This window comes from Rhinolophus sinicus, linkage group LG10 (assembly GCF_036562045.2).
Source record: "Rhinolophus sinicus isolate RSC01 linkage group LG10, ASM3656204v1, whole genome shotgun sequence".
In the NCBI taxonomy this organism is placed as follows: Eukaryota; Metazoa; Chordata; class Mammalia; order Chiroptera; family Rhinolophidae; genus Rhinolophus; species Rhinolophus sinicus.
Window position 1 is genome coordinate 21,491,723 of NC_133759.1, and position 13,691 is coordinate 21,505,413.

The window sequence follows — 13,691 nt, forward strand, 5'->3', positions numbered from 1 at the left end:
TACACTTTAAAAGAGTCTGGCAAGGGGAGGTAATTTGCCTAAAGGCACAAAAACTAGCAGCAAGGCAATTAGCCCCAGGCAGTTTGCCTCCAGAGGGGGTGGGGAGAATACGTCACCATTGGGCAACCCTGCTTCTTCACATCAATACCATCGATCTTGCTATTACCTCTGCCTATAATGCCCCTCGTCCCATCCCCCCCTCGCATTTCATGAAATTATACTATTTTCATTCATGACTCAGTTTAAATCCACTCTTTCTCTGTGGCTTTTTCAAACACTTTCATGTACATCCTTTTCCCACGGGTGGCAACTCCCCATTGCCTCCCACCTCTGGCAAAAACTACCCCATTCTCTTTCACTGAGATTCCTGCAGCTGTATTAGAGCTGTACACATTGCTTTGTTGGCATTTGTTTATATATCAGTGCCTTCCACTCAGAACTCTATGAAATCAGAGACAAGGTCTTTTGTTTGCTTATTGTTGTTGTTTTCTCTTTTAAAAATTTTTTCTGTTGGCTTTGTCTACAGAAATAAAGGGTGACACTTTTTTCAATCCTTTTCCTTTTGTCTTTTACTCATTGAGGCAGCCTGGTGCTCTTGTAAACACTATTCCAAGGATTTTAGTTTTCGTTATAGCATCAGATAATTGGGAACATTTAAATTTTGGCTCTGACTAAGAAAAGGCCATGAAGAAATTGTCAAAGGATCCTCTGCTAAAGGTTAAGGATGGTTCCAGGCTTTTCAAAATGACAAAGAAACTGCTATTTGTCTTTACAAAATATGCCCTGACTCATGAAGAACTGCTGGGGGAAGATTATTGCCTTCCAGGATAAAGATCTTGCCAAGAGGTTGTATCCAAGTCCCTGCTAGTATTTCCTAGTGTTCCAGAAACCCAGGAAGTGTCCTGAATTTGGGATACAGCTAAATGTCAATTTTAGGTGCTACAAGTTCACTGTCAGTGAACTTAGGTTCACATTCTCCTTTGTTTAGCAAATGTTTCCCAGCTACATTTTGGATGGATATTTAAAATACTTAAGAGAACAATTTGCCTTTCAGCACCTTGGAACATTTTATAGCCATCTCCATTTCCATGAAAGCAATATTAACACATTATCTTCTTTACTCACTACAACCTTCAATTCACCTCAGGATGAACTCTGGCTGAGCCTGAATTAAGTGGGCAATTGAGAGTAATAAATTCTATAATTCAGATTTTTGCATTATTTTTCTAGCAGCTGGAATGATTTGAGGAGTGTGGAAAAAGTGCATGGCAACACAGAAGTTACTCAAAAAATAACTGTGGACTAAATAAACCAAGGGCTTATTTTTCTCCTTTTGCAAAATGAATTAAGAGAAACTCATTTGCTAGCATGGTCTCCCAAGCATATATTTTCAATCCTTCTTGAAATTGACTACTTAGCTCTTTCGACTCTGGCACCAAAAGGTCTTGGCTCCTACTTTGTTCCTGTTCCTACTCTGGCCACATCCTCAGCTGTCACCCAGAATGCTCTTAGGTCCTAAAGGATGTTGGCCTTTTCTTCCCTTTTCCTATTGGTCAACTCTCTTTAATGAGGCATTAGAATAGTACAATAGAGCAGTTCCAGTAACTAAGACCTAAAACCAATTATCTGTGTATCTGCGTGAGCTTCAGCTTCCTCATCTGTAAAACAGAGATAATAAAACATATTTTGTAGGGTTGTGAGGATTAGAGATGAAGCATGTTTGCGAAATGTCAGTCTCTAACTGTAGGCCTCTTTACATGGTAGCTATTTTATAACAGAAGTACATCTGCTCTTATATTAATATAAGAGAATAATGTGTGCCAGTCTCGAAGTAACTCAGAGAAATTGAGAACAAAAGGGGACTAGGACCCAAACCAGGAACGAGTCACCCAGCAGTCTTAACTATTTCTGACAAAGGCTTTACTAATATCCTGTTGGAGATAAATAGGACCCTGTACTACCAGGTCCTTCCATAGCCCTGATTTAGCTCTTCTCAACTATTTTGTTATCTTTTTTAAATACACAAGATAACTTTGTTACAATAATGCTATGTGTTAGGCACATTTATGGATAGAAATTCGCTTAATCCTTCAGTGGCCATGTGTGGCAGGTACCATCATCATCCCCAGTAGAGCTGTGAGTATGTGAGAGGAGCCCTAGAGGGTGGATTCAAGAGACTGTGAGCCTGGTTGGCGCCCAGTCAGGGGGCAAGCACACGAGGATACCTGGATAGTAGTACTCCCTCTTTCACAGGCCGGGAGTTGGGGTTCATGCCTACCAACCTGAGGGGAAAAAAATATTGCAGGAGTCCTGAAGACCCGTTAGTTAGTTCCTTTGGGGTCCCATGAGCGTCCTTGAAAAGGGTGGCGTCCTCCTTCCCTCTTGCCTTTAAAGATATTGGTTAGAAGCTAGGGGCGGTGGTGACCCCCACCCCACTTCCGAACCTCAGGGGAACCTCCGACCGGAAAAACGAGTTAGACATTCAGTTTCAGTCAGTTAGGATTTTACAAAGAGGGGCGGGGCCTCTAGAGGAGGCGGTGGAGGCAGGGGGTGGGGCTCGTGAGCGATTCTGCGAGCCGTCAATTGGCTGGGATCAATGCCCATCCCGCCTCTCTCCCGCCCCACCTCCGGGTGGCCTCGCGGCCGGCCCCGCGGGCGCTCTGCGGAGGCTGGCGGTGCCAAACTGGCAGAGGGCGTGAAGCATGGAGGCGTGTCGGGGGGCGTGTCGGGGTGGGGCCAGGGCTGTGCGCCCGTCACGGCCTGCGGCCCCGCCCCCGGACCCCTATGTTACTCCCTCCTCCTCCTCCGCCTCGTCCGGGAGCTCGCTCAGTTCCCACTCCACGTTCCAAGCTGTGGCCTCGCTGTCCTGCGAGAGGCAGCCCCGCGGCTCGTGCGCGGACACGTACGCCCCTCATCTCGCGCACCCGGATCTCCCCACGCGCGCGCATCTCGCGCACGGACACGTTCGTTTCTCCTCGCGCGCTCGTGCCTCGGCGGCGGCGGCGGCGGCGGCGGCAGGCAGATCGCGCAGGGCAGCACCGTAGCGGCCGCGGCGGGCTGGCCAGCTGGCCATGGAGGCAGATGGGGCCGGCGAGCAGATGAGACCGCTACTCACCCGGGTAACGAGCAGGGTGAGGGCGCCACGAGCCGCCGGGCTCCACGGCTGGGGGCGCGGAGCGAGGCAGACAAAGGCGGGGGCGCGGCGGGCGTCGCGGTCCAGCTACCTGGTCCGGGACCCGGTGCCCTTTCACCGCCCCGAGGCCGGCGCGCCTCGCCATCCCCTTTGTGTGGCTGCCCAGGGCGCGGGTGCGAGGGGGCGGGCGGCCGTGGCGCCGAGGAGGCCCGAGTTGGGGCGGCGGGCAGCGCGCCACGCGCATCCTCGCCACCCTCATGCTCTGCACAGCTGGGGCGAGACGCCGGCACCCCCGCAGGGCCCGCCCGTCCGCCCGTGACCCCGACCATCTCTTCCTTTCTCTCCGCAGCGCTCGCCCCCCTTATCGCTGGGCGTTCTCCCCGGCCGGGGTCTCAGTTCCGGTTGCCTTGGCGCTGGGGTTCAGATAAGCCCCTCGAAAACCCATCTTCCTTCTCCCTATAAAGAGAAGCACACGGCTCCACCTGTCTCTAGCTCCAGGCAGTGGTGAAGAGCTGGGGTGAATCTTTCCCCTTCTTTCCTGTCTCCCCACCCGGTCCGCGCTGTGCTTTGTTCGGTGAGTTCTTCGGCCGCGTGGACGAGCGGCGTTCCTTCGAGGCCAAGGCTTCTAGTCGCTGCTGACTCTGTCTGGCCCGCCTCCTCCTCTTTTGGCGAGAACCCGAGTATCCTCCTGCCGCAGGCCAAGTAGAAAGAGGAAGGTGTCCGGAGCCTCCTTGCTGCTCCTTTCCATCAGCCTAGTAAAATCGCGTTTCCCGGTGAGGCTGGCTTTGGCCTCAGGGTTAGACGGGAGTGCGGTGGGCTTTCACAAGGCCGATGTTCCCATTTGGGATGCTGGACCGGCAGCCCCTGCTCAAGAAACGGACTTCCTGCTTTCATGTAGACTACATGTGCCCCCACAGTTGTGATTCTCTTCTTCCTTCGTAGTTCCTGACTCAAAGGGCATGGAGGTGTTATAAATTTTCCGACTTCCAATTCTTACTCTATGACCAGCAAAAGAGGGAGGTTGCAGTGAAAATTTTCCAGTGTTTCACAACTAACAGGAAAATTGCTTTTCACGTGTGTTTAGTAGAGGTTTCCTTAACAACTCCTAACCCCCCCAATCTTTTTTAAGATGATTCTAAGGCCCTGGAAAGTAGTCATTAATTAGTTCAGTATTTTCACTTACAAATTCTTGAAACATGGAGAAAAACTGAGTCTCCAGACAGTGAAGTCATTTAGCAGTGGTTTTTGGGAAGATCATTCGTAGTAATAGTAATGGAATACTGGAAACTCGTCCTAAGGAATCTTCTGTAATTGTGAGCCCTTTGAATAAACTGTTCTGGGTGTGTTTTTTAGCACCTTCTCTAATTGTGTGTGTCAAATAGTGTTGTTTGCTCTTAAATTTATTTGCAAATATTCAATTTAGAGCTCTAAAGAGCATCCAAGTGTTTGTAAAGCTGGACAGAAACAATATCTCAGATATTGCCAACTTAGCTAGCAAAGAAGCATAGAATAATGCCATTGCCTTTCAAATCATTCATTTATTCATTGTAGTAACACTTAGAACCTATTCTGTGGAACTCCACGAGACAGAACCACCTCTCCTCTAATAGTACTTACTTTCAAATCACAGAAATTATCAAACACTGTTATTCATGGCATGGCAGGGAAGCACTTTGGAAGGGTACACCTCCTAAATCTGGGAAAATAAGACTTGGCTACAGTAAACATACAAATCAGTAAAAAAATAAAAAATAAAACTCAAATACAATAAGCTGTTATACAGTCAAAAAATAGGATGAGAGAACAGGGAAACTGTTGGTTAAAGCAGTAGAGAATACTAACTTGAAAACTGGGAAGAGAGGACTATTTTCAGTGACAGTTAAATCTTTCCTCACTGATTTTTTCCCTGGTAAATGAAAGTCATAAAAATGGAAGATTATGCTACTCATCAGTGATAACTTCTTTAACTCCAGCCAACTTCTTAGCTTAGCCAAAAAAGTAGAATGCAATTCATAAAACACTATTCGTAGATATGTAATTATGCAAAAGTTTTGGAATAAATTGGTGGCAGTTTATATTGTTCTGAAATTGGAGCCCATCTGTTTCATAATTAGACTCAAAGGTTTCTTTCCTCCTAAAATTCTCTAATTTTCATTGATCATGGTTTTGAGATAGAGAGAAAAGTTATTTATCTTTACAAAAATGCAATTTTTGTTTGCTTTTGTTACAAAAACTCATCCCTGTAGGCCTCAGAATAGATTTGAACTGTCATTGTTTTTCTGGAAAGGTAAAATCCTGTTACAACAAATAAATAGCACTGTTAAGAAGGTTTCCAAATTTTAGCAAATGTTCTTTCTTTTAAGCAGTACATGATTTAACACATTTCTGTTACCACTGAAATTTTGGGTTTGTTCCGTAATTTTGCTATATACTTTCATTCGTTTTATGGGTATTATGTATCAGGTGGCAGGCACAAGGTTATGGGCAAACAAGGTACACAGAATCCTCATCTCACTGAGTTTATTTTGGCGTGTGTAGCGAACACAAAGATAACATTTGCATTATTGCTAATTGGATCTGTGAGCTCCAGTTAAAACATTTCCATAAGTCTGTTAAAAAGACTGAAAAAAAGTAGTCATTAGGATTAAAGATACTAACAACCCAGTGTGAGTTCACTGGTCATTGGCAAGTAGGAGGTTTTTTTGTTAGGTCTGTAAGTATTCTCTTTGGGGATCTGTGGTTAGGTATTGATAGCTCTAGAGATAATATGTACCCCAGGCATAATGTCAGGATTTTTGTTACCTTTGTGCTTTATAATTGGTATCTCTGGGCCACAATTCCTGGAGTTGTAATAAAGGGAGAGACAGCAAATCTGTTATTTGTGCAAATGAAACTAGAACAATTGAGTTGGATTGAAGAATTGTTTGGTAATTGAGACTGGGAAGTACCCAGGTTTTCTTCTAAGAGAGCTTAGGGTATGAAAATTAGAGTATTCTGTTACACTAGACTTCTGTTACTTGAGTAGGTTCAAATCGAAAGCCAAAGTAACCTGGTGTTGGAGGAACCTGGTATATTATTTTAGTGGTATGTGGTGTGCTAACCAATACAGTCTAAAACCTTGGTAGTTAACACGTGTCAACATCCTGTAATGGGTTGTTTTTCTCCCTCTTTCCTTCCCTTACTGAATTTTACCACAAATATGATCTTAAAGTGGATAGGATCTGCAACTGACAAAATGGGCCATTTATGTAAAGGAACATACATATGATTCATAGGGTTACTGTTATAGCTTAGTCAGTGTGGCTTTTGATTAACTACTATAGTTTTAGCTTATTGATTATAGATTCTTCTAGTTGTTACTTTTAATGCATACTGTATCTTCAGTTTTGCAGTGTGTATCAGTAATAAAGTGTTTAGATATCTAAAAGTTCAGTTAGTCAACCCCCACCCCCCTTTTGAAGAGAGAATTTTTGATCCTATAAAAAACAGGTAGCTATTCCAACATTCTAGCTTATAAGGAAGCTTGCCTCTGCTTTTGTTTAGCAGACAATACTGTGTATTTTGTTTAGTGGTACACATTGAATTTTACAACCTGGGGAAATTTAGGATTATTTGAATTGTAATGATAATAAACCATGAAGAGGTCTGTGGTTGGCATATTGTTACGGTGTTTGGAAATACCGCTGTTAATAGTCTTCCCGGGGAAGAGAGCTAGCAGACTGGATTGCTAGATTTCTAAATTAGTGACTCTGCTTCCATGGGCTGGACATTTTTAAGTGAATGCTGTGAGAGTGGCCAAATACTTTTTCAGTGCAGCCTAGGAAGATAATGTGATTATGGCATAGATTAGCATTTTTATCTGAAGCTGATAAGCCAATACAGAAAGGTTCTAGCATGGCTATTTTAAGCAGACTTTCAAGAATTTCCTCCAAAAAGAATATTTTTAAATATTTTGATTTTTCTTAAGCCAAAGTTTGGATTTTAGTAAGTTCATTTAAGCAGTTTTTTGTTTTGACGATAGTCAAGTCATTGGTAAAGCACAATTCACATTTCATAATGAAATAGAAAAGATGCTTTACTATTTTAAATATCCTTTTTCATTTGTAGAGAATGTTATGTGGACTGGTGTCATTTGGTTCTCATTCTGTTCACATGTCAGACAGTATAGAATTGTCCTCTCTATCTGGATTCCAGGACTGTATTGCTTCTTCTTTTTTTTTTGTCAGATTGCCTGATTTGGAGAAGCTGTTGAGTTATATATCATCTCTGATTAGAAACTTGGGAAGTAGATATACCTTTGAAAATGGATTAACAGAGCAAAATGCCTATACGCTATTTTATTATAGAAAGGAATGTGGAATGGTTTCTCAAAAGAGCAAGAGCTTGAGAAGGGAAAAGATGATACTTATAATCTTTTTTTCTCATAATTTGCCAAAACATATACAGTTGAGCTTCAACAATACAGGGGAAAGGCATGCCAACCTCTGCAGTCAAAAATTCCTGTACTACTTTTGACTCCCCCAAAACTTAACTCTGATATCCTGCTGTTCACCCGAAGACTTACCAGTAACATAAACAGTCGATTAACACATATTGTGTATGTTGTATGTATTACATACTGTATTCTTACAATAAAGTAAGCTAGAGAAAAGAAAATGTTATTAAGAGAATCATAAGGGTGATATTTATAGGACTGCACGTATTTATTGAGAACATCCATGTACAAGTGGACCTGCACAGTTCAAACTCGTGGTGTTGATCAACTGTAATTAACACTTGGTACTTTTGTGTGTGGTGTATGTTCTTTCATATACAGGATGTTTTCAGCTTAGTATCATCCTTTATTTTGGAAAAATACTGAAACTACTTAGGCAGAACCCCTCTTACCTGAGGAATTGATGTATTCAACCAAAAAGGAATAAGGCAGATTCATGGATAGTGGACTCTCTTCTTATGGAGTTCATGGTAACGTTGGAGATGTTTTTGTTAAAAACAATCCTCTTAAGAAATACATTTTTCCCCCCTTCTTCCGCATCCACCCCTCCTCCCTCCCCACTCCAGTTCAAGCCATTGTTTCTTGATCTAGTTGTGTAGGACACAGCTCCCGGGCCCATGCTGGTGGTGTTATGAGCCTTACGCTCCCGTGGGCTGAGGCAGTCTGGTGCCCGTTGTTGGTCGGCTGCTCACGGCAGCTCACAGCAGCTTTCGCCGGCTGCCGGCCACTCACGCTGGCTGCCAGCCGCTCCTGGCAGCAACAGCAGCCCATGGCCGCTCACGCTGGCTGCCAGCCGCTCCTGGCAGCAACAGCAGCCCATGGCCGCTCACGCTGGCTGCCAGCCGCTCCTGGCAGCACACAGCAGCCCATGGCCGCTCATGCTGGCTGCTGGCTGCTCCTGGCAGCACATGGTGGCCCACAGCAGCCCAGGTGGACCTCCGGCTGCTCAGGGCAGCCCAGCTCCAGGGAGACTGTTGTTCACAATCTTAGCTGTAGAGGGCGCAGCTCACTGGCTCATGTGGGAATGGAACCCTCGACCTCCGTGTTAGGAGCACGGTGCTCCAACCTCCTGAGCCATTGGGCTGGCCCAAGAAATACATTTTTGATAAGACTTTAAATTAGAAATTTCCATTCTGTTATACTTTGGCCACTGGGATAGTATCTTGATCTACAAAATATCTTTTTCAAAATTTTTGTACTTTTTAATATTTAATATATGTGTGGGTGGGCTTATTGGGGGGAGGAAGTGTTAGGGAAGGGAGGAAAGGAGGGCGTTAAACGACTGTGTTTGTCTGAGTTACAACAGGATGCCCCTTTAGCAGCAGACTCAAACTTTACCACAAGGTTTGATGAGAGGAGCCTGGGCTGGGCCTTACCCCCACTGGCCTGCTGTCCTTTGAATGCCCTTGTATAGGTAGAGTACCACCCCAAATCAGATATGGTAGACCTGCGTGTTTCACTGTTCAATTTAATGCCTCTTTCCTCATCATTTCGTCTGTGAGACTATAATCACGCTTGGGGATTTTTTGATCTACATTTAAAAGTCCCAGAATTTTTATATCTTTCCCCTGGGCATTCACATTGTCACATTCAAATTTGCAGCAGAATTATATTTCTAGTAGATACTGCTGTCTAGTGTGAAACGTATTGGATTTTAAAACTCCTGGATGCTAAGATTTTATTTTGTGTAAGATCAGTAAAATACCAACTTTCTTAATCCTGTAAAAATCTAATTTATTTATTTAAAATGAGAGGCACCTGTATAAAAATCATACTACAAGCCTGTGTAACAGTTCCCACAGTTGTTTAATAGAATTTGCTTTGCTTGATATCATTAATTGCTAAATAATGATCCCTTTGAGTATGATTTATTTGCTTTGTACCATGCTCTGCTGTTTTTTTCATTAGCTTTGTATGAAAAGTCCTTTGGGTTTTATCCTAGCTTTTGGAGTATTACTATTGCCATAGATAATATAGCACTGTCTATTTAAAATTGCTTTTAAAATAGATATGACCATGGGGACAGTGGATGGGCCTTAGGGTCCAGAATCCCCAGAAACTGAAAAATTTTATGCTTGTATACATCCTTTCTAGAAGAGGATCAAGTAGCTTTACATTCAGATCTCATAGGGGTTTATAATTAAACAAACAACTAACTAAGTAAGGAATGCCTAGTCCAAAAATCAGCTCAGCTTGCTTTCATGTCTTCCTTAAAAGTTCATAATCTTATATTTTACTTAAATAGATGACAGTACTGATCACATCCACCCAAGTATTTGCTAAAGTTTGTTCTGCAGAATACTATGTCTGTAGGAGGTTTTGCCATAGAACCATTCTGTAGCTAAATACATTTGGGAAATGTTACACACTATACTTTTTGGAGATTCACAATGCATAACTTTATATTACAAGCTCTGAGAAATGCTATAATAATTACATTAAACTTTGATGGGGAGAGAATGCAGTCATGTGAGGTGGAAATTTCTGATGGTTCTTAGAAATTATGAACAGTAGGTCACAAGTATGTTGTATTATCGTAAGTTTCAGAAAGCGAATCCTGTGATGTTGCTAATTCACTTTGTTTCAGTAGCAGGGGAGATTTGAAAATGTTTCACTTAAGAAGATGCTTTGGAAGCAACCTGATAGGGCACTAGTTAAATAAATTATGGTATATCCACACGGTAGGATCCTGCAGCTATAAAAGAGGAATGAGGAAGATCTTTGTACTGAAGTGGAGAGATCTCTAGTTTAAATTGACGTAAAAAGGCAAGGTGTGGGACAGAGGGTGCCCTTTGGTGCCTTTTCCCTAAGGGGAGGAATAGGGAAGTATATTTGTATTTACTAGTATTTGTATAAATATACTGGAAAGATAAATTAAAAAACTAATAAAAACGGTTGCCATAGAGGGTGTGCGGGAACAGAAATTGAGACAGGAATGGGAGTAAAACTTCAGTGTATACCTTTCTATACAGTTTTGATTTTAGAACTGTGCAAACATACCTGTTCAGTAAAATAGAGGGATGATTTCTTACATTGCTTTATGTCATAGGTTTACGTATCCAGCTATATCCTGAGTGGTGTATTATTGTTGATATAGTCTAATATACTGTGAACTACTTAATTTTTTCATGTTATAAAGGTACCACATACATTCCAAAGTTATTAATACATACATGTCTTTTGGTAAAATCACATACTTCATGCCTAATTATATTGAATGCACGAGTCCATTGGAAATTTGGAGTTTGCATGCTGCTGATTACCTGATCCTCACTTTCAACTCCTTTCTATGCAGGGATTTAGATTAGTGAGGAATAAATAGAAGGCAGGTGCGGAAGAGACTGCGAATGCTGCTGTTGTAAATGAAATGCCTGAGGCACAAGGAAATAACTGCTTGGCACATGTTTGCCCCCCCCCCCCCACGTCTTCCTCCCCCTCCCCACTCCGGTTCAAGCCGTTGTTTATGTCTAGTTGTGTAGGACACAGCTCCTTGGCCCATGCTGGTGTTATTATGAGCCTTGCGCTCCGCCCCCCCCCCCCCCCCACTGAGGCAGTCGGTCGCTAGTTGTTGGTGGGCTGCTCACGGTGGCTGCTGGTCACTCATGGCAGCACACGGCAGCTCGTGCTGGCTGCCTGCCACTCGTGCTGGCCACCAGCCGTGAGCCGGCACACGGTAGCCCTCGGCAGCCCACGCCAACCTCCGGCTGCTCACGGCAGCCCAGCTCCAGGGAGAGCTGTTATTCATAATCTTAGCTGTAGAGGGTGCAGCTCACTGGCCCATGTGGGAATCAAACCCACGACCTCCGCGCTAGGAGCATGGCGCTCCAACTACCTAAGCCACTGGGCCCGCCCTGGTATATGTTTTTAAACTTAGAGTTTTCCTTTGTCATTTTTATATTTACCATTGATTGAGGATAATCACTACTAAAAAATTATCCAGGTCAATTACAATTAATTGTTGAGATTGCAGTGGCACAGTTGCAGGGGGCATTCACTATTCGCATTGTTTTTCTGGTTTTGCTCCAGAAGGCACCATTTACCTTTAGAACAGTGTAACTGGTTTCTCCTGGAGTTGTGCAACATTGCATTACTGTGGGAAGGCATAACTGTGACTGCAGATTTCTCATGTCATTATAGAAATAATGTGAAATTTCCATCCCTACATTTAAAAATATCAGTTAAAAATAAGACTAAAGGAACGATTCCCATTAAACCAGTCATTAGAAGCCAGTACTTGGAAAACATAATCGTGTTTTTCCGCTCTTGAAAGTCATTTGTATATTTATATTTGGGTGTAAACCTCAGTGGTATTCTGAGACTTTATAGCACCTCAAATGAAATAATGACCATAACACTGGGAGGGAAAAAGAATGTCATGTTTCTTACATTGATGTGAATCACTAATTTAGGATGTAGGGTTTTGTCCTTTGCTGGGGGGAAGTTAATGAAGAACAGGTAACTAACTTCTTAGAGAAAGCCTGCTTTGGGCCATGCATTTTATTAGGCATCTTTTAAGCACTTATTATTCTTGTTACAGATGCAAACTCATGGGCAGAGAAGTTTTCTAAAATTTCCCAGGCCATACAGTTAGTAAACGGCTAAGTTGAGATTTGAACCCATGGTGGGTGCCAAATAACTGCTCATCCCTTCATCTTCCATTTCTAATTCTTCTGGAGGAATCAAAGATCCTGTTGTCAATACCATTCAACATTAAGCCTATCAGATAATTTTGTTTGTCTGATATTTAAAAGCTCTATTTGCCTCAGACAATTGAGTTAACTATAGTTTTCTATATTTAAAAACTTTCGCGAATTTGTTGCTAATATTATAGAAATTAAATATTTGAGTGAAATTTGCCTCTTTGCCTCCAGATTCTCTGAGAGCTGGGATAGAATTTTTCTGGATTATTGGTAAATTTTCGATTACGTCTATTCTAAAGTTTAATACATAGAAAGCATTCAGTGAATATTCATTCAGTGAATAAACGTTAGCATATCATGAACTCGTAAGATCGAAGTTGAATATGCTTCTAGTTAATTATTTAATCAGTCAATTAATAAGTTATATAGTATTTATTTGCGATGTTACCATTAAGAAAAAGACCCTACTTTGCTTGCTATAACTGCTAGTAGAAGAGAATATTTCTTGCCTTGGTTCTACTGAGGCAGGATAATGGGTAAATACAGTTTAGATTGATTTCAGAGTAAAAGAACATAACATTTTTTTTTTTTTAACCTGAGAGCATATTAGGCCAAGTGGGTATTAAGCACCATGAAAGTGAACATTTTATGATTCTTATGATATTTTCACAAGTTTTAAATGCATTTAAATTTATTGATAAAAAATAGTGGGTATTTTACTTATGTATGAATACTTGCGTAATATTTGCTTTATGAAATCTTTTGACTTGACTTTTACTGTTTATGATTATAAAAGGACCAATGGCAAGAAAAGGAATTTCAAACCCCAGATACTATGCCAGCTGTTATGTCGATTGGTTTGAAATTGCGCTATTTGTATTAATTCTTTAGAATTGTTACTTACATAATAGAATTTTTTTTTCTGTCCATTGCCATTTAATTTTATGGTTTTGAGGGTCATAGACCCTCTTCCTTCCTGAGCTCTGCCTCCCTGTTTGTCCAGGTGCTATATATAACTACCCGGTGCTCTGACTCAGTAGAGTCCTTTCAGTAATACTCTGTATTTATTTTTGTTTTGCTTATAATTGTTCCCAAATGACCCAATATGTTCAGGAAGAACTTCCTTATCCATTTTTGCACATGCCATTAGCAGTATCATCAGGATATGGTTCTTTTATGAGCCTGTTTATATCTGGGCAAGTTGGTCTCCTTTTTTTAGGAATAATGGGTTCATTCAGACTGTATTGGCCTTTATTTGGTCTCTCATTTTATTGTATTGAACTGTTTTGTTCAGTAATAGGAAATTCACTAAATAACCAGAAATACAAAACCTCATTTTCAAAACAAGATAAAATTTGGAGGTAAGTCCCTGGTGTAACAAGTACATGTTTGTGTTTGACACACCTCAGTTCCCTAGCCCTAA

The 13,691-nt window shown here is 42.1% G+C and overlaps 1 protein-coding gene across 13 annotated transcripts in view; it reads left to right on the forward strand.

The window, feature by feature from the left end:
• Positions 1 to 2,786: 2,786 nt before the first annotated feature.
• Positions 2,787 to 13,691, forward strand: part of SLC4A7 (solute carrier family 4 member 7) — a 98,722-nt gene continuing 87,817 nt past the window's right edge. For 7 of the 13 annotated variants that reach the window (XM_019745267.2, XM_019745253.2, XM_019745257.2 and 4 more), the window contains exon 1: positions 2,936 to 3,131. In XM_019745267.2, the coding sequence (XP_019600826.2) occupies positions 3,072 to 3,131 (60 nt within the window). In that variant the 5' untranslated portion in view covers positions 2,936 to 3,071. Of the gene's footprint in view, positions 3,132 to 3,482; positions 3,708 to 13,691 lie in introns of all 13 variants that reach the window. The other 6 variants (XM_019745259.2, XM_074312736.1, XM_019745246.2 and 3 more) reach the window with 4 other exon arrangements.